This window comes from Ptychodera flava, chromosome 7 (genome assembly GCF_041260155.1).
Source record: "Ptychodera flava strain L36383 chromosome 7, AS_Pfla_20210202, whole genome shotgun sequence".
NCBI lineage: Eukaryota > Metazoa > Hemichordata > Enteropneusta > Ptychoderidae > Ptychodera > Ptychodera flava.
The window spans coordinates 46,617,051-46,637,276 of NC_091934.1; the positions used below are offsets into that span (position 1 = coordinate 46,617,051).

The window sequence follows — 20,226 nt, forward strand, 5'->3', positions numbered from 1 at the left end:
AGAGTCACAATAATGTGAGGAACACTGTCCAGTGATTGAAATAATGTATCAAAGGATAACTACAACTTACCCATTGCACTGCCCAGTGACTGAAACAATGTATCAAAGGATAGCTACAACATACCCAGTGCTGTGACACAATGTATCAAAGGATGACTACAACTTACCCATTGCTGTGATACAGTGTATCAAAGGATAGCTACAACGTATTCATTGCTGTGATACAATGTATCAAAGGATAGCTACAACGTATTCATTGCTGTGATACAATGTATCAAAGGATAGCTACAACTTACCCATTGCTGTGATACAGTGTATCAATGGATGACTACAACATACCCATTGCTGTGATACAATGTATCAAAGGACAACTATAACTTATTCATTGCTGTGATACAATGTATCAAAGGATAGCTACAATTTACCCAGTGCTGTGACACAATGTATCAAAGGATATCTACAACTTACCCTTTGCTGTGAAACAATGTATTGTTATGTAGGTCATTTCCCCCACACTCATCATGACCTGAGTTCAATTAGTCTAGAACATTCTCAAGGTCACTGCCCTTGATGACCTCACAACCTTGAATTCAATTAGTCATGTTTGGAATGTTCTGGAAAGTTGATTAGTTGTGTAAGAGAGATAATTTTAGAACAGTAATTAGCATGTCAATAAAAGTTCTAGATTGTTCTTATAATATGCCTTTATAAAAGGGACGTGCTCAGCTTCCAGTCAGACTTTTGGGATCGTGTCTCTTGTGTGTTACTAAACTCCAGCAGTAGTCATTCTCAAGACTTTTCAAGACCTTCACTGCCAACGCTGGATTTATACTGTGGACTTTGTGCAGCTGCAAGCCTGCAAGGACTGTTCATTCATCCAACTGACTGTTACAACTCTGAGACTGGAGCTTTGCCGTCCCAGCTGAGATAAGTAGTCTGTACACTTTTAAAGCTTGTACTCTATCCCTGACTTAGCAATTAGTTTTTTTTCGTAATAAATTTTGTTTAAACGTTAACTGCTGAGTTCACCCTTTTGTTCGTTTTCTCTGCACGTAACAAATTGGGGGCTTGTCCGGGATACGAATATTTTGAGCCGTTGTGACAACATTTTGTCTGCCTTTTCAAAACTACTGTATACTGTGAACTCAGCAAAATTCAATCATGGCGGAATTCAAGCCAGACGAATTTATGGATGACCTTGATCAGGACACATTTAATTCCCTCAGAAAAGACAACCTCATAGCACTGGCCAATTTCCTTAAAGTAGATGTCAAAAGATCTATGCGCAAGCGGAAATACAGTTCCAAGATTGCAAAACATTTAGTTAATTTAGGCCATTTTGAGGAGTCTGCCTTAAAAGATTATGAGCCTGAGTCCTCCTTCGAACTCAAAAAATTAGAATTAGAAATACAGGCAGATTTGGAGATTAAGAAATTGGAATTAGAAAAGGAAATGAAAGAAAAAGAATTGCAAATGGAAGAAAGACAGAAAGAAAAAGAAAGGCAGGAAAGATTAGAAATGGAAGAAAGACAAAGAGAAAAAGAATTGCGATTAGAAGAACAGCGATTACAGGTAGAAATAAAACGTTTAGAGCTTGGACAGTCAGGAAAATTCTTCCCTTCAGACAAGTTTGACATCACTAAGCATTTCAGGTTAGTTCCCCCTTTCCAAGAAAAGGATGTTGACAAATATTTTCTCCATTTTGAGAAAATTGCTCAGAGTCTGAATTGGCCTAAGGAGTCCTGGTCTATGCTTTTGCAGAGTGCTTTGGTGGGTAAAGCCAGAGAAATTTACATTCAGTTGTCAGTAGAGCAGGCTTCAGATTATGATTCTGTGAAGGAATTAATTCTCAAGGGTTATGAGTTGGTGCCTGAAGCGTTACCGTCAGAAATTTAGGGATTGTGAGAAGGCGAAAGATCAAACTTATGTTGAATTTGCTCGAACAAAAGAACAACTGTTTGATCGCTGGTGTTCTTCTGAAAAGGTCAGTCAGAATTATGACAAATTACGACAACTTGTTTTGATTGAGGAATTTAAAAGGTGCATCCGGAGTGACATCAAGACGTTTATCAATGAACAAAAGGCAGATACATTGGAGGTTGCTGCACGTTTGGCCGATGATTATTCGTTGACCCACAAATCTTCATTTCTCAGCAAACCATCCAGTCCTTTTCATACAGAAACAATGCAGGTAAATTTAACTCCTCCTTTTCATCCAAGAATTTTTCAAAGGACAGTAGAAAATCAAATGACAACAGTTCACAGAGTTCAAGTAACACTCCCACATCATCAGATCCCAAGTCTCAATCTCCTTCTGACAAACAGTTTGGTACACTTTCTTGTAATTATTGTAAGAAAGACGGCCATTTAATGTCAGAGTGTTTCAAATTGAAAAGAAAACGTGAAGGTCAAAGTGGTCAAAGTGGATCTAAGCCCACCGGCTTTATTTCTTCATCAACTCAATTAGAGTCTAATAATGTGTGCAACACATTTTCTGAGGTTAAACCCCTCTTATCCCCAATTAATGAGGTCAAGGTCAATTCTTCTCAAGATAGCATTATGGGTATTTTCGAACCATTTATTCATGATGGTTTTATATCACTTTCTAGTGATTTTTCTTCCGCTACCCCTGTCAAAATTTTAAGAGATACCGGGCTTCCAGTCTCTTTTGTTGGCAGATACCCTGCCGTTTTCTGAAAAGTCATTTTCAGGTTCTAAAGTTCTTATTAAGGGGGTAGATTGTAATGACTACATTCCTGTTCCTCTCCATAATGTCTATTTGTCTTCGGACTTTGTTTCTGGACCTGTGACTTTAGGTATTAGGCCTTTTTTGCCTTTTGAAGGGATTCACCTTCTTCTTGGAAACGACCTTGCTGGGACAAGGTCATTACTAATCCACTTGTGACTGATAATCCTACTTTAGATCAGGATCCAGAGCCAATTGAACAAGAGATACCCGATTTATTTCCTTCATGTGCCATTACTCGAGCCATGTCAAAGAAAACTTCCGAGAATCAAAATACTCTCAAAATAATGTCACAGATGTTGACTTAAATGACACCTTTCTCAGTCAGGTGTTTGACACGGATCATTCCGTTATCCCTCGTGGATTTAAAACTTCCAGTAAAACTTCTGCTGACCAAAGTCAGACATTTTCTAGATCAAATCTCATTGCAGAACAACACAAAGACCCAGATATTTTGTCTTTGTTTGACAGGGTAGATGATGAAGGTAAAACTTCAGATAGCTCTGTTTCCTATTACAAAATCTGGTATTCTCATGCGTAAATGGAGACCTCCAGATGTCTTGGTTGATGACGACTGGGCTATAAAACATCAAATTGTGGTTCCAAAGCCCTATCGTGCTGAAATATTGCGCCTGGCCCATGAAACGCCCTGGGCTGGTCATTTGGGAGTAAGGAAAACTTATCATAAAATTCTCAGTCACTTTTATTGGCCTAATCTCAGGCAGGATGTAGCACATTTCTGTAAAACTTGTCACACATGTCAAATGGTAGGAAAGCCAAATCAGACCATTCCAAAGGCCCCTTTACAGCCAATTCCTGCATTTCAAGAACCATTTAGTAGGATACTAATAGACTGTGTTGGGCCCCTACCAAAAACAAGATCAGGAAATGAGTACATGCTGACAATAATGTGTACATCAACTCGGTTCCCAGAAGCCATACCACTGAGAAATATAAAGACAAAGACTATAGTGAAAGCTTTAGTCAAATTTTTCACTTATTTGGCCTCCCTAAATGTGTCCAGTCCGATCAAGGCTCCAACTTTATGTCTGGAATTTTTCAACAAGTAATGGATCAGCTAGGCATTAAACAGTATAGGTCATCCGCCTATCATCCAGAAAGTCAGGGTGCCCTTGAGCGATTTCATCAAACTTTGAAAAACATGATTAGGACCTACTGTTTTGACACAGAGAAGCAGTGGGATGAAGGAATTCATTTTCTGCTCTTTGCTGTTAGAGAGTCAATTCAAGAGTCTCTTGGTTTTAGCCCATTTGAGCTTGTATTTGGACACACAGTCCGTGGCCCACTTAAGCTCGTCAAGAGAAATTCCTATCAGACGATGATGATTGTCTGAATATTTTGCAATATGTGTCAGATTTTCGTACAAAACTCTCTAAAGCATGTGAATTAGCCAGAGAAAATCTTGAGTCATCTCAGCAGTCAATGAAAACCAAATATGATAAAAACACCTCAAAACGGAAGTTTGAACCAGGTCAAAAAGTTCTTGTTCTACTTCCGGTTCCTGGCAAACCACTCCATGCTCGTTACTTTGGGCCATACCTAATTGATAAGAAATTGAGTGATTTAAATTACATCATAATAACACCTGACAGGCGAAAACAAAAACAGCTATGTCACATAAATATGCTTAAGCCATATTTGGATAGGGATAATCCTACTATAACTCAGCCTGTCAGTGCAGTCAGTTCAAACCATTATGAAGATAGTGATACTGAAACTGACTTGAGTGAAAATACTCTAAACTCAAAGCTGGGCTCGGTCAAGCTTCAGAACTCAGAAATCCTGGAGAAGCTGGAGTCTACAAAGTTGGCACACCTCCAGCCAGAACAACAACAACAGGTGAAAGAACTGCTCCACGAATATAAACACCTGTTTCAAGATGTTCCAACGAGGACAAACGTCATCTATCACGACGTTGATGTTGGGACAGTAAGCCTGTAAAACAACATCCATACAGACTGAATCCAACAAAAGCAAAATATCTCCAGGAAGAAGTCAAATACCTGCTGGACAATGACTTTATTGAACCCAGTAAAAGTAACTGGAGTTCGCCGTGCATACTTGTTCCCAAATCGGATCACAGTTATCGTATGTGCACAGACTTTAGGAAAGTCAACACCTTAACAAAGACAGACACTTTCCCAATCCCGAGGATTGATGACTGCATCGACCGAGTGGGAAAAGCCAAGTATGTGACGAAATTTGACCTACTGAAGGGATTTTGGCAAGTCCCTTTGACGGATCGTGCTCGTGAAATATCCGCCTTTGTTACACCAGACGGATTGTTCCAGTACAAGGTGATGCCATTCGGAATGAAGAACTCTCCTCGGCAACGTTCCAACGGATGATCAACGACGTCATATCCGGGCTAGACGGATGTGCAGCTTATGTTGACGACGTCGTCCTGTATAGTGATACCTGGGAGGAACACATCAAGCTCATGCGGAAGTTCTTTGAGAGACTGAGTAAAGCAATGTTGACTGTCAACCTTGCCAAATCTGAGTTTGGCTGGGCGAGGGTGACTTACTTACCTCGGACACACTGTAGGACAGGGTGAGGTAAAACCTGTTGATGCCAAATCAGTGCCATTTCAAGTTTTCCCATACCAAACTGCAAACGACAACTGATGCGCTTTCTCGGTATGGCTGGTTACTACAGAAAATTCTGTCCAAATTTCTCCACAATTACTGAGCCTTTGACTAACTTACTTAAAAAGAAAGTAAAGTTTGTTTGGTCAGAGCAATGCCAACAGGCATTTGATACACTTAAAGCCATACTGCAAAGTGCCCCAGTGTTGTCTGCACCCGATTTCACTTTGCCATTCAAATTAGCTGTAGATGCTAGTGATACGGCTGCTGGTGCTGTTTTATTGCAAGAGGATAGTCATGGTGTAGATCATCCTGTTTGCTATTTTTCACGCAAATTTAACAAATCCCAGAGAAACTACTCTACAATTGAAAAAGAGTGTTTATCTTTGATATTAGCTTTACAGCATTTTGAAGTTTATGTTACTTCTTCAAATCAGCCAATAGTGGTTTATATTGATCACAACCCTCTTGTATTTCTACAGAAATTTAAAGGCAAAAATCAGAGATTGCTAAGATGGAGTTTAATTTACAGGAGTTTAATCTTGACATTAGACATATCAAAGGCAGAGACAATTAATTGCAGACTGTCTCTCTCGTATTTAGAGTTTATTGTTGTTCACTTTCAAGAAATTTTACTTTAGAGTAAAACAAAATTTGAGTACTTAAATCCTCTTTAAGATTACATTTGTAAAAGAAAGATTTTTCTTTGAAAAATTTTCTTTTTTGAAGAGGGGTGTGTCATGTAGGTCATTTCCCCCACACTCATCATGACCTGAGTTCAATTAGTCTAGAACATTCTCAAGGTCACTGCCCTTGATGACCTCACAACCTTGAATTCAATTAGTCATGTTTGGAATGTTCTGGAAAGTTGATTAGTTGTGTAAGAGAGATAATTTTAGAACAGTAATTAGCATGTCAATAAAAGTTCTAGATTGTTCTTATAATATGCCTTTATAAAAGGGACGTGCTCAGCTTCCAGTCAGACTTTTGGGATCGTGTCTCTTGTGTGTTACTAAACTCCAGCAGTAGTCATTCTCAAGACTTTTCAAGACCTTCACTGCCAACGCTGGATTTATACTGTGGACTTTGTGCAGCTGCAAGCCTGCAAGGACTGTTCATTCATCCAACTGACTGTTACAACTCTGAGACTGGAGCTTTGCCGTCCCAGCTGAGATAAGTAGTCTGTACACTTTTAAAGCTTGTACTCTATCCCTGACTTAGCAATTAGTTTTTTTTCGTAATAAATTTTGTTTAAACGTTAACTGCTGGGTTCACCCTTTTGTTCGTTTTCTCTGCACGTAACAGTATCAAACGATAAAAATAACTTACCCATTGCTGTGATATTATCTGTTCTAATCTTGGTTCTATCGGTGTATTGAATGCAACACGAATTCTTGCTTGACCCGTCCTGTCAACTTCTATCACCTGTCAAACAATCAAATTGTTACACCAAGTGTTAAAATATCAAACTTTCAGTCTTCTGATCAACTTATGGAAACAAATGCTCTTTCCGTTTAGTATTTTGATTATTTTGGTGACAATTTGAGTCAAGAGTCAAAATACATAAACATAATTCTACTGCAAAGTGACTATTTGTACTTAATATGTATGGTATTCTTGCCATACACATGTCAATCAGCATAGCGTTCAAGTATTAGATATGGCCCCATTCTGGTAATGCAAACCAGAAACAAATTAAAACACACCAAAAGTATACTGAAAACAAAATGTTTCAGCTACTGATCATGTCAAATTTAGGAGAGATATTCTGTCACTTGAATAAAATTTACAGGTCAAACCGTTTTACAACAAGAACTGGATACATCCCAATTGTTTAAAATAGGTCAGATGGACCTATTTATCTTACAGTGGTTTGCTTTGAACCGTTGGCAATACAGTTACTAGACATACTGTCTAAATTAAGGAGTTGCCAACACTGTCAGGTGTAACTATCGTCTCATGGTAATATCAATTGATTTAAAAGAAATCAACTCTGCGAAAGCTGAAACACTGTCAGGAAGGAGGTCAGATGTAGTCAAAACACCTCCACAAGGTCCTCACAGACAAATAATTTGTCTTGGACAGCAAACGTACTGGATTGTGGCTGTGTGGTGTTGCCTTGACTACATGTGACCTCCTTCCAGACAATGTTCACACTTTGGCAGCGTTGATTTCTTTGTTTTTGACTGATAATGACACCTGATTGTGTTACAACTCCTTTATTTAAACAGTATGTCTAGATCTAGTTCCTGTATTTCCAACGTTCAACGGAAACCACTGTAATGTAAGGGTAACTGGATGTACATCAGATGAACCTATCTATCTTAAAGGGGGTGGGGTGATAGGTAAAGTTTAGATATGTCCAGACACTTTAATCCCTTCTAACCTATCGTATCCCCAAGTATCATAAAAACCTCTTACGTTCTGTTGCATGGTTTGACCTTTCTACATTAAAAAAGGGGGAAAAACATCTATCATTATCCTTTCTTCAGCTCCTGATGATGGAATTTTCACAGGCAAGTAAAACCTCCATGCTTACCTCCCCCATACAGCCATACTGAGGTGTCCCGAGCATAAAGCAAACTGACTTGGCAGGAAAGAGTTCTTCCAGTGTTTTGAATTGTTTGTAGGATGGATCATATGCTGAAATATCCTGGAATACAGAAAAGAAAGGTTGTTTGCCATGACTAGGTGGCAATATCTGCTTGGAAAAGTCAATGGAAATTAGCATTTCTTTGGTACATCATGAATATTTATGGTTAACTGGACAGTAGCCATATTTGTGATGAATGTTTTTCTCTGTTTTTGCTTTGAAGGTTAATCACAAGTTTTTGTTCTACTCTCCTAAGTATATTGTAACACCTACTTACCTAGTCAATACAGCGGCTGTATGTGTAAAATACATTGTTATTGTTTACATCTGAATTTCAGTCACGACCAGAATTCACTTGTCAATAATAACAATACAGTCTACACACATACAGGCTGAATTGACAAGTTCAGCACTGTATACCTCAATATGCTTTGGGGAGTGGAACAAGAAACTGTAGTTGACATTTAAAACAAAAGTAATCAAACAAAATCCTTAAAAGTCACTGCCACTGGCACTTTAACCATCCTGTCAGTGACATCAATATCACTCATTGTCAGTGACAAGTTTGACTTCCATGAAAACACATCAATGTCACTTATTGTCAGAGACAAGTTTGACATCCGTAAAAACACATCAATGTCACTCATTGTCAGTGACAAGTTTGACATCCGTAAAAACACATCAATGTCACTCATTGTCAGTGACAAGTTTGACTTCCATGACAACACATCACTCACCTGTACTGTTGTTTGTAATGCAAATGAAACAGGCTGGACAGCCCATTGTTTTTCAAGTGTTATAACACCACCAGCACCACATATGTATCTGCAAAACAAGAAAGACAAGTGTTATAACACCACCAGCACCACATATGTATCTGCAAAACAAGAAAGACAAGTGTTATAACACCACCAGCACCACATATGTATCTGCAAAACAAGAAAGACAAGTGTTATAACACCACCAGCACCACATATGTATCTGCAAAACAAGAAAGACAAGTGTTATAACCCACCAGCACCACATATGTACCTGCAAAACAGAAAAGACAAGTGTTATAACACCACCAGCACCACATATGTACCTGCAAAACAGAAAAGACAAGTGTTATAACACCACCAGCACCACATATGTACCTGCAAAACAGAAAAGACAAGTGTTATAACACCACCAGCACCACATATGTATCTGCAAAACAAGAAAGACAAGTGTTATAACACCACCAGCACCACATATGTATCTGCAAAACAAGAAAGACAAGTGTTATAACACCACCAGCACCACATATGTATCTGCAAAACAAGAAAGACAAGTGTTATAACACCACCAGCACCACATATGTATCTGCAAAACAAGAAAGACAAATGCGGTGACAAATGTGTTTGAAATAGTATTACCACAAACAACGTAAGATAATGCTGTTCAGGCTGATTATGGCCCACAGTATAATCCTGATCATTAAGTAACAGGCAGAAGTAGAGGTGTGAATGCTTTAACCAGTGTTGTAGCCAGGAATTTTAAATCAAGGGACACAGTATCCCACTATCGTTTATTTTGGGGACATTTTGCACATTTTGGGGACAACATGCGGCAGTTGTCGATCAAATTTTATATTATTTTGTAACAAATTAGTTACATGTAGTTTCACAAAAAAGTAAAGTTATCGAGACCGCGTCATTATGCTTGAATTTCAAGAGAGTATAACCGATCTGCCGCCAATCAGAGCTCAGTTGGACAACAAGCAAGTTATGATATCAAGTGCAGTGTTCTAATTACTTTTAATCATAGCTCCGAAAGTACATTAACCCTTTTCCTGCCAAGTCAATGAAAATCCGCTTGAAATTCGGTGTAGCTAGAATCTGAGCAGCCACGGCCGTTATCCTGCCAAGGCGGTGGAAATCGGGCTACTTTTTGTACCCCCTTTCCTGCCTAGTCGACGGAACTACGTGTAGCAAACCCTTGCTCGCGCTAGGGGTCGTTCGAGGACAGGTTTTGGGCGAGGAACGGCGTTTGCTCTCGAAATGGGTTCACAGAGAGTCCAACGACAGGAAAGGTGCGGAAGCTACCCAGCCAGTCCCCCACCCCAGTGGGGGACTGGTTTTTTTGGGGGGACGAGTAGCGTACTTGGCAGGTTAGCACGTTGACGTATTCTAGCGGAGTTTGGGTTAACTTGGCTCTGAGGCACTACATAGATTGCGGCCGAAATTGACCGTCTCGGCAACGCTAATCTGTAAGGCAACCGCCTCAGACCGCCTCAGCTGGCGGTGCAATTTTTTGCCAATGGTGCGAGACGAAAATCACGGACTTGGTCCTGATTGACGGGAAGTGCGGACGGATTTGACGGACTCGGCTTTCTCTAAGGCAACCGCCTAAGACCGCCTCAGCTGGCGGTGCAATTTTTTGCCAATGGTGCGAGACGAAAATCACGGACTTGGTCCTGATTGACGGGAAGTGCGGACGGATTTGACGGACTCGGCTTGATTAGTCCCTGACATGGAACTGATCCGAACGGACTTGAGCGACATTTGTGAAGGGTAACCACCGCTTTTAACCGACTTGTTACCTTCTCGAAAAGACTACCCACTCAGATGTCGGACGTTGTCGGCTGCACTTGGCTCTAGACATTCAAGCCGTGCAACGAAACACACCGCCTCAGCCTTGCCATTCAGGAACATGGCCTCAAAATTTGATACCATTGTTCACCGACTTGGCGGCTGCGGTTAGGTGCGTGAACCGTTGTTCACCGACTTGTTACGCCTATGTTGTCCCTGTGAAGTTCGGCTAACGGCCGAGTCTAACGGGAGTTGGCAGACCTGTGTTTGGTTTATACCGTAGTATGACCGACTCAGGTAGAGGTACCTGTCGGTATATTCGAGTTTTACGCACTCGGGCGTCAATGACGGGTCGTCATCACCGCTGATGACGTAGACGTGCTGGCCACGTTATTTGAAGGAGCCATGTTTGCCCAACGGACGAGGCCGAGACAGCCGTTGACAATTTTGGCATCCTTCATCTTTGACCGCCTTAGTTGGGTAAGCCGCTCGGCAGGCGACGGTTATGACCTAAACAAGCCGCTGAAGCACTGTTCGTTGCCGTACAAGAACGAGATGGCCAGTCCATTACTGCTTAATGGGCGATCTGTCGGGTTGGCTTGTCACCGACTTGGATGACAATACGCCCTGCGCAGGCGTACTTAGAAGGGACATGAGGTTAAAGATACGGGTTTCCCACCCGTACTAAACATGGGCTTGGGCCAACGTCCTTGGGTGGCAGGTGCGCATGCCACGTACCCAGCTGGACGGAATGTCAAGTTGAGATGCTAATGACATTGACTATGTTATGCTAAGTGCTCGAGGGATTTGCATCGCAAATGAGTATTATTAGCATATCAAATGGTGCGGACAGGCAATTTACATGACGGGTAGGAATGTCAGCGCCGGTTGGTGGACTGATTGCCGTAGGTCCATTATAATAACAGGTGGTTGCATATATTAACACCCCTGCGTCCAATCATGTCCAGGGCTTTGTTTCCCTGTGGCTTTAAAAGGGAGGGACCTGCTAGTCTGTCGACACTGTTCCAGACATGAGCTTGACGGACCGCAAAAGTTTTCTGAAGGCGAGCAGACGACTGAAGCTCAAAGATGCAGAGTCTCCGGGCGGTAGTGGTAGCGATCGTTGTGATGTCCCTAGTAAACGTTCTAAGAAGTCGGGCAAGAAACGCTCCCGTAAGGCGAAGCCATCTCCGGCTGAAAAACCCAGTGGTAAGCGTAAACGTAAGACCGATCGTTCTGCCGATGAGGATGATGACGGGTCACCGGTCGCCAGTGGTTCTCACCCGGCTGCTCCGGGAGAGACTACTTCACCTGCAGAGACTACATCTGCTCTTGTGGGAGATACTTCACCTGCACAGACTACGTCTGCTGCTGCTAGTGAGACAGTGAGTAACGAGACGGCTGATGCCATTGGTTCTCCCCCGGCTGCTCCGGGAGAGACACCACCTGTTGCTACTATGAGCCCTCATCCTGCGTCAGGAGAGGTTCCTGTGCCCAGTGCGAAAGAGCTTGAGTCCTCGTCATCAGCAGAGGCTGCCGAGCCGCTCCTGCCATAGTTTCGTGTGCTGCGATGACCCCGCCGAAAAAGATAGTGCGGAGGGTTCGTTATCAGGATAGCCCACCTGATTTTGAGCCAGATATGATCCTTGATGCCGCTACGGGCGAGTTCAGGCCCAGACGCCCAGACGACGGTGATATCACCGCTGAGTCCGACTCGGAGGTTGACGAGGATGCGGCAGAGGACGATGACTTTTATGACAGGCAGTATGTAGGTGAGGCAAGCTCTGACGACGATGATGACGTTGCTGCTGTGTTGGCGGAGGACGACACCCCTCCTGTCTGGCGTATGTCGGAGACTACCGATGCTAATATATTTGAGGAGACCGATTTTGACCATGAGAGAGGACCGACTTTCACCTTGCCCAGCCACTCCCGTGAGCTCGATTACTTTTTTAAGTTATTCCAGCTACACTGATCAGATTGGCCAAGGACGAGACTAATAAATACGCCAAATTCCACCAGCGACATATCGCTAGGAAAATAGATAAATACTGGCGTAACGCTGACTACCGAGAGGTGCAGGCGTTCATTGGCGTCTTAGTCTGTATGGGTATCGACCGTAAATCATCAGTGGAGGATTATTGGTCTAGCGATCCCTTTCTGAGAAACCAGGGTATTTCTACTGTGATTACCCGCAGTCGCTTTCAGCAGCTTATGCGATACTTTCATCTGGCAGACCCAGAGAACGATCCACGTCGTGATCCTGATGAGGCACGCCGCCGACGTCGGTGTCAGGAGGATCCCCTGTATAAAATCAATCCATGGATGGAGCCCATAGTTGACCGGTGCGTAAATAATTATAAGATGGGTAGAGAGATCTCCATCGACGAGGGCATGGTGCGATTTAAGGGCCGTTCTAAATTTAAGCAGAGATTACCGCATAAGCCTGATCGAGACGGTTTCAAGATATGGCAGCTGTGCGACTCCACCACTGCATACATCGCTAACTTTGCACCGTACCTAGGTGTGAAATATCGGGATCGGACTGATGGGAGACGCAGGAGGAGGTCGAGGTGTGGTGAAAAGAATTACGATGGAGCTGGTCCAGCCATTCTGTGGATATAATCACAGCCTATTCTGTGATAGCCTGTTTAGCACGGTCGTTACTGCTAGAGAGCTGATGGAGACCGGGATCTACATGGTCGGGAGTTTTAAACCGCCGTAATCGTCGCACCATGCCCCCTCAATTAATTCCGCCGGGTAAGAGGAAGCGCCTTCCTCTGTCTGTTGGGGATATGAAAGCCACGACCAGAACGGACTCTCGTCTTAACTCACTGCTTATCAGGATAGTAACGCTCAGGTGCTGATCTTGAATACGGTCTATCCACCCTTGGAGTGCGTGCCAGTGGGGGAGGGAGACGAGCGGCGACAAGTGCCTCTGTCGCTGTATAATTATCGCCGGTACATGGGAGGCGTCGACCGAGCCAACCAGAAGCGCAAGTACTTTCACACTGGGCGCAAGAACCACAGATGGTGGACATATCTGGCATGTTACCTGATTGATGTTGCCCTGGTAAATGCATATATATGCTTCAAGCATGTACACCCTGATAGTAAGCTGACCCATAAGATGTTTCATCTGCGTGTCGGGAAACAACTCATTGGCGGTTATTGTGGGCGATCGCAGCCCAGTGTGAGAGAGGTCGAGGCCACCGTTTCTCTTGCCTCGTACATCAATCCACAAAATCAGCCGATGCACGTTGTCAGCCGTTTGGAGGGGCGGCAGAAATGCTGTAAAGTATGCAGCAGAGAGGGTAAGACCACTGCGAGCGGACGACTGTCTGAGACGTCCAAAGGATGTAGTCTGTGCGGGGTTCATCTTCACGAGGGCGAGTGTTTTGCGGCTTTTCATCATCGCATGATGCTACGAGGTAAGAGGAGCATTGGCGTGCAGACCTCTACTCACACAGCCCCGACGACACCCATCAGCAAGAGAACCCGACGTAAATAACGGACAGGGGACAGCTTCGCCTAACAGTGGCTTGACTGTATTCTTAACACGGACCATGATCACATTTTGAGCACGGTTGTGCCGTTTGTTTGTGCTTTACGATCCCGCTGATTGTAAATTGAAACACGGATTATTTTGTACAATCCCCGATTGTAATCTTTGTAACACGGACCATGCACTCGGACGTCGAGACAGACTCTGAGATTTATTATTCGGCATAATGTAAATTATTCCCGAATAAAATACTATCTATGGATCGCATATTTTCGTTTGTTTGTTTAGACGGATTATTTTGTACAATTCCCCCTATTATAATTTTTGAAACACGGATCTGCCACCCGATTGTAATTTTTGAAACACGGACCATGCACTCGGACGTCGAGACAGACTCCGAGATTTATTGTTCGGCATAATGTAAATTATTCCCGAATAAAATACTATCTATGATCGCATATTTTCGTTTGTTTTGTTTTTACCCCCACTTTCGTTTTTGGCAGATCCGTAAGGACGCTATAGTAATGGATGAACGTGCGTTGTATCACGTGGGAGGGGCACAGCCCAACGGAGGCTGTGCTTGTGCGACGTAGACGTTGTACCAACCATCTGTCGTTGGGGTTAGTGCATAGAGCAGTTGCACTGTCCAGAGCTAAGGTGGTACAAAACTGCACCTTAGTAACAACTGCACAACTAACCTGTTAGGAAACGGTAACACTAACGAGCTAAGTGTTCACTGAACTGGCCAAACTACGTACACGCCTTCCTTCAATGGCGGAACTATGTCGTTGACACTACGTCAAAGCAGACTGCACTGTGCGACTCTTCCAAGTCGTTCAAAGTACGTGGCCAAGTGACACAACCCAGGGGAAACAGGACAGGTTTGAGGGTGCTGCCGCACCCATAGCACTAACCCCTGGGTCTTCTACTAACCCACGAGAGAGGTGACGTTTCCCCGTGTGGCCGTGCGTGCCGGCGAACGAGCTTTACTTCCGCGAAAGTAAGCTAGAAAAGGGCATAAAAGTGCACGTCCCCCGGGGCAAGCAACGCCCGTGACCTCGTCATTTTCTGGACACAACCTCATCAGCGGTTGCCCCTCTATACGGGCATGCAAAAATTTTTGAAGTCTAACACGTATATGGTCGGTATCGTACCCCGAAAATGCGGTATTTTCCCGCCAAATGCCTGGCAGGAAAGCGTGCAGGAGAGCCTATCTTCTGTAGACACGGAAAAGGGGGCCGGTTTTGACCGCTTGGCAGGATAACGGACAGGGGCGCTCGGCAGGAAAAGGGTTAAATATGAGCCTCAAAAATCATGCAAAACAAAGGTTATTGTCAGTAACAGATATTACTTTCAGACTAGCTGTAATATCACAGCGGTGCTGTGGCTTATTGATCACGGTTGGGCCTGAGCACAGTCAATAAGCCATAGTACTGCTGTGATATCACAGCTACTTTCAGACTACACCCAACACAGTTGACACATGAGTGTGCCTGATGTGACCTGCAGTAAGTGAGAATGCGGGACAAACAGGTTCCATTTTGGGGACATTGTTGCAAGGGCGCGTCCTGGCTGCAACACTGCTTTAACGCTCATCTATGTAAATGAGTTTCATGAATATTCATAACACCAGAGTCATGGTAACCTAAACAGAAGCAAGGCAGAGGTATACCAAGGATACCTCCTGAGGTTCCATCTATTTGAAAATGACCTCTTTTCTTACACATGGCTGTGGTTATCTTTATCACTTCAAACACGTAGTGTTGACCTTTACAATTGGCTGAGACATCAGTTCAGCAGTTACAGAGAAGTACGGTAAACTGATCAATATGACGTACTTACCTTCTGCCAGTCATTGGAGTTGCATGGATGAGTACTGTAGTCTGACCAATATCAACACCTTTCCTAGAATGATAACTGAAATCATCAAGCATACTGGTTAGTATTGCTTTTTATTCACACGAATAATCACTACAAGTATGCCAGCACACACTGTCTTTAAACACCTAGTTGTCATTCTGTCAGCTTTACATTCTATACACTAAATACTTACATAATAAATAAAGTAACAAGTCATTGACAATGACATAGTCCCCACTTTAAAAGGAGTATTTGTCTTGATGGGGCAGGGAAATGTGGTCATTGAGAAGTATCACTGGAGTGTATATGTTGAGATCTATGGGCACATAGGTCTATGTCGTTGTTCCCAATTTGAAACACATGAGGCATGTCTAAGTTATGGTTCTAAATCAGGAAAAAAGATCAGACCTCTAGCTGTATTGGCCAGCCAAGAAATACATATGCGCATAATAAATGAGGTACAAGATGTGACATCTTAAGGTCTAATATCCTATCAAAATTAGAGGGTATAGAACTTGCAGTTACTGAGTTATGCATATATATGTATAATCAAGGTCAAAGGTCATCGAGGTCACGTGACATTTTGAAAAAAAAAATTGTATTGCTAATTAATCCCTATATGCCAAAAATCAGACCTCTAGCTCTATTCGCTTGCCCAGAATTAGATATGTGCATAATTAATGAGGTAAAGCGTGTGTTGTCATAAGGTCTCCCATCCTACTAAATATAAAGTTGTGTTTACTTTTTTATTGACGCAAACGTATATTTTAGGTAAAAGGTTATTGAGGTCACAAGACATTTTGTCAAAAAATTTCTATCCTATAGTTATCTATTTGCTTGCTCAGAATTCGATATGTGCATAATTAATGAGGTACAGTATGTGGCGTCATAAGGTCTCCCATCATACCAAATATGAAGGGTGTACCACTTGTGGTTACGGACAAATATGCATATTTCAGGTCAAAGGTCATTGAGGTCATGTGACATTTTGTCAGAAAAATTGTACTGCTAAGTTATCCCTATATACCGAAAATCAGACCTCCAGCTCTATTGGCTCGCTCAAAATTAGACATGCACATAATTAATTAGGTACAATATGTGACTTCATAAGGTGTCCCATCATACCATACATGAAGGGTGTAGCACTTGTGGTTACTGAGTTATGGACAAATATGTATGTTTCAGGTCAAAGGTCACCAAGGTCACGTGACATTTTGTCAAAAAAAATTGTACTGCTAAGTTATCCCTATATACCAAAAATCAGACCTCTAGCTCTATTGGCTCGCTCAAAATTAGACATGCACATAATTAATTGGGTACAATATGTGACTTCATAAGGTGTCCCATCATACCATACATGAAGGGTGTAGCACTTGTGGTTACTGAGTTATGGACAAATATGTATATTTGAGGTCAAAGGTCACTGAGGTCATGTGACATTTTGTCAAAGTATCTGAGATATCTGTGTGAACGGATGGACGAACGGACGGACATGATCCAATCTACTGGCCCCCTGGACTTCATCCAGGGGAACTAAAAACTGTGTCACTGCATCATTTTTGCTATATGAATACGATGAGAAACTAAATTTTTATTTTTCTTGGCCTTATATATGTAGAACTGCCTTGTACATGGGAGTCTATGGCGAGCTGCCTTATACATGGGAGTCTATGGAGTTGTAAACTAAAAAGTCCTCTAACACGGCCAAATTTGATCGCATTGTGAAACAAATTGACGTGCATCTGTATGGGGTAGGGTACTATCCTTGTGCATAGTTTGAAAGAAATTGACCAGGGCATGTCTGAGATATCTGCTTGAACGGATGACGCACGGACGCACGCACGGACATGACCCAATCTATAAGTCCCCCCGGACGACTAAAAATACTAATCAGGAATAGGGTCATTCTGATTGGCTGACAATACATTTACCTTCAGTGTTTTGAGGATATCAATACGTAGATTATCTGCTGTGAGTGCAGGCATCAACTTTTCTGTCATCTGCTTACTCAAAATCACAATTCAAATCCATTACCAAATCTCATGTATAACCCCTATATGTTCTGAAGATACTGCGCAAAGTTTCTTATCAAGGCAGTAATGGAACAGAAGAGCTCTGTTTTGTTTGAAATTATCTTCCAAATCTGCCGACACACTGGAAAGATTAAAATACCCAATCTTCTTTGTTTTTACTCATGTCTGACTTTAACAGGTTCAAAGAGTATTTTAAAATTTCTTTGAAAGGAAGGGATGTATTTGGACAGCTTTTCTGGAATTGAACTCTCTATTAAAAATGGCCAGTAGCAGTAACTTGGGATGATTTTTTTCACTACTTTAATTTTTCTGTCAACTGCAAGTTCTTGTTCTACTCCTAAAAATGTGTTGAAACAACCACTATTTAGCTTGCAAACACAGAATCTCTACATGAGTTGACAAACTGAATACTGTGTATCTCAACATGCTTTGGAGAGTAGAACAAGAAACTGTAGTTGATATTGAGAACAAAAATAGTGAAAAATCAACAAAAGTTATAGTAACTAGTCCTTTAATAGTTGTGGACAATGACTAGAAGAAAGTGTACCTCTCTGTTATGCCTTGCACTTCTCGCACCCATTTGGCTGTCTCATGCTCTGATTGGTCGATTCTGATGATCTCACTGCTTCCCTGATGTGCTGGATTCTTCTCTTTTTGTTCTTTCAATTCATATCTAGTATTGACAAGAGTTGAAATGCACTATTCATATCTAGTATTGACAAGAGTTGAAACGCATACTTGTGTGAATTGGCAACACTTTTTAAGCTGTGCCAAAGTGATACACTTTCAATACACATTGTAAATGCAAATAAGGTAATGTGGAATTCATGAATTCTACAGCTTTGCATCATCTGCCTACTGTTTCAAATTTTGAAATTTCTTCTCTGAAAAATGCCTCAAAATCAGTCAAAATTACATCTTTATTGCAGAGTTTCATAGAACTTTGCCTTTTCACCAGTGTAGTTTGGCCTAAATCTATCATTGTCAATGGTGATTGAAAACCTATTTACAGGGAATCGGAGTGAACAGATTAGTATATGATCCTATCCTTGTTGTTTCATTAAATAAATGCAACTGTTGGAAGATGATTTCCGAATCTCCTTGTGTAATATAATATACAGTGGCAAGGAATTTCATGTCATAAAATTCAAGATTAAGAAGTAATTTATCAGCGTCGAAAAAGATCAGACAACTTAAAAGACAACTTCTGCTGATTTCCAAGGGAAAAAATTAAAAAAAAAACTTTTTCTCTCTGGACAACATTCAAAATTTTTCTGCTGATGAATTTCAGGTTTTTCAATAGTTTACAAAGACATTTTGTAAGACATTTTCAACTTGACTGAAACAGTTTGATGGATAATAAGACTTTAGGTTTTCTATTTCATTCTTACCTAACTACATCATCAGAAACGGATGTTACACGAACTTCTTGTAAATGTGGCCAACCTGTAAAGACTGCTGTCCCGAGTATATTATGAGCAACTTTTTCGATATCCTTGATAAAAAAAAGAAAAATATTGTAGTTTTGTAAATGTATAGCCATTTCAGAAGATGACAAGAGATTCCATTGATAGTGAATAATTTGTCATTTTCAGTTTTTATATTATTACTAATAGGCAAGAATATTTGACTAAAAAATTGATGGTGTTTTCCTGTGTCATGATATGATGACAATGGAATAACGTACACATTAATGGAGCAAGAAATCTTGCCACAGCTTGGCCAATCCATAAACTGGCTCTATGCTTATATACTTGATAAAATATCAGAAAATGCAACCACTGGATTCACATACACCATTCATTGATAACCAAAGTTTACTGACACATGAAAGAAGACACAGGATCATAGTAACTCACTGTTTCAGACTGAGCTTCAATTGTCAATATCATGTTCTCATTGCGACTGTTCATTTGAAAGACTTTCACTCCACATTTCCTCAGTTTTGCCTGTGGAAGAGAAATCACAAAAAAGACATGGTATCAATTGCATTAACTCTATCACCATCGTAGCATGGCCGAAATGCATTGTCATCAATGATGATTGTGAACCTGTTTACATAAGAATTGCAGTGAACTAGTCAAAGATACTCTGTTACTGAAAAATTGCATATATCCATATTAGTCCAGTCAATTTAGGGTTTAACCTAGGACTAATTGCAACAGAAATTATTTCTTCACCATGACCTTTGGAAAGGTCTCACTAATGACATATTAAAAGTATAGGAAAATATAAGGGGTGCAAATTGGTTAAATTTGCATATATTCAAATTAGCTATATATCGCCTTTAAAATGACTGCTATACTCACATTTTGGACATGTAAACTG

At 41.5% G+C, this 20,226-nt stretch overlaps 1 protein-coding gene across 3 annotated transcripts in view; it reads right to left on the minus strand.

Annotated features, from left to right (window-relative positions):
• LOC139137716 (5'-3' exoribonuclease 1-like) overlaps window positions 1–20,226 on the minus strand; it is a 107,252-nt gene that overhangs the window by 56,187 nt on the left and 30,839 nt on the right. For all 3 annotated transcript variants that reach the window (XM_070705962.1, XM_070705961.1, XM_070705960.1), the window contains exons 17-23: window positions 19,758–19,847; window positions 19,290–19,393; window positions 18,446–18,571; window positions 15,848–15,922; window positions 8,686–8,773; window positions 7,895–8,008; window positions 6,685–6,780 (exon numbers count right to left, since the gene is read on the minus strand). In XM_070705962.1, coding sequence (XP_070562063.1) covers window positions 6,685–6,780; window positions 7,895–8,008; window positions 8,686–8,773; window positions 15,848–15,922; window positions 18,446–18,571; window positions 19,290–19,393; window positions 19,758–19,847 — 693 coding nt within the window. The remainder of the gene's footprint in view (window positions 1–6,684; window positions 6,781–7,894; window positions 8,009–8,685; window positions 8,774–15,847; window positions 15,923–18,445; window positions 18,572–19,289; window positions 19,394–19,757; window positions 19,848–20,226) is intronic.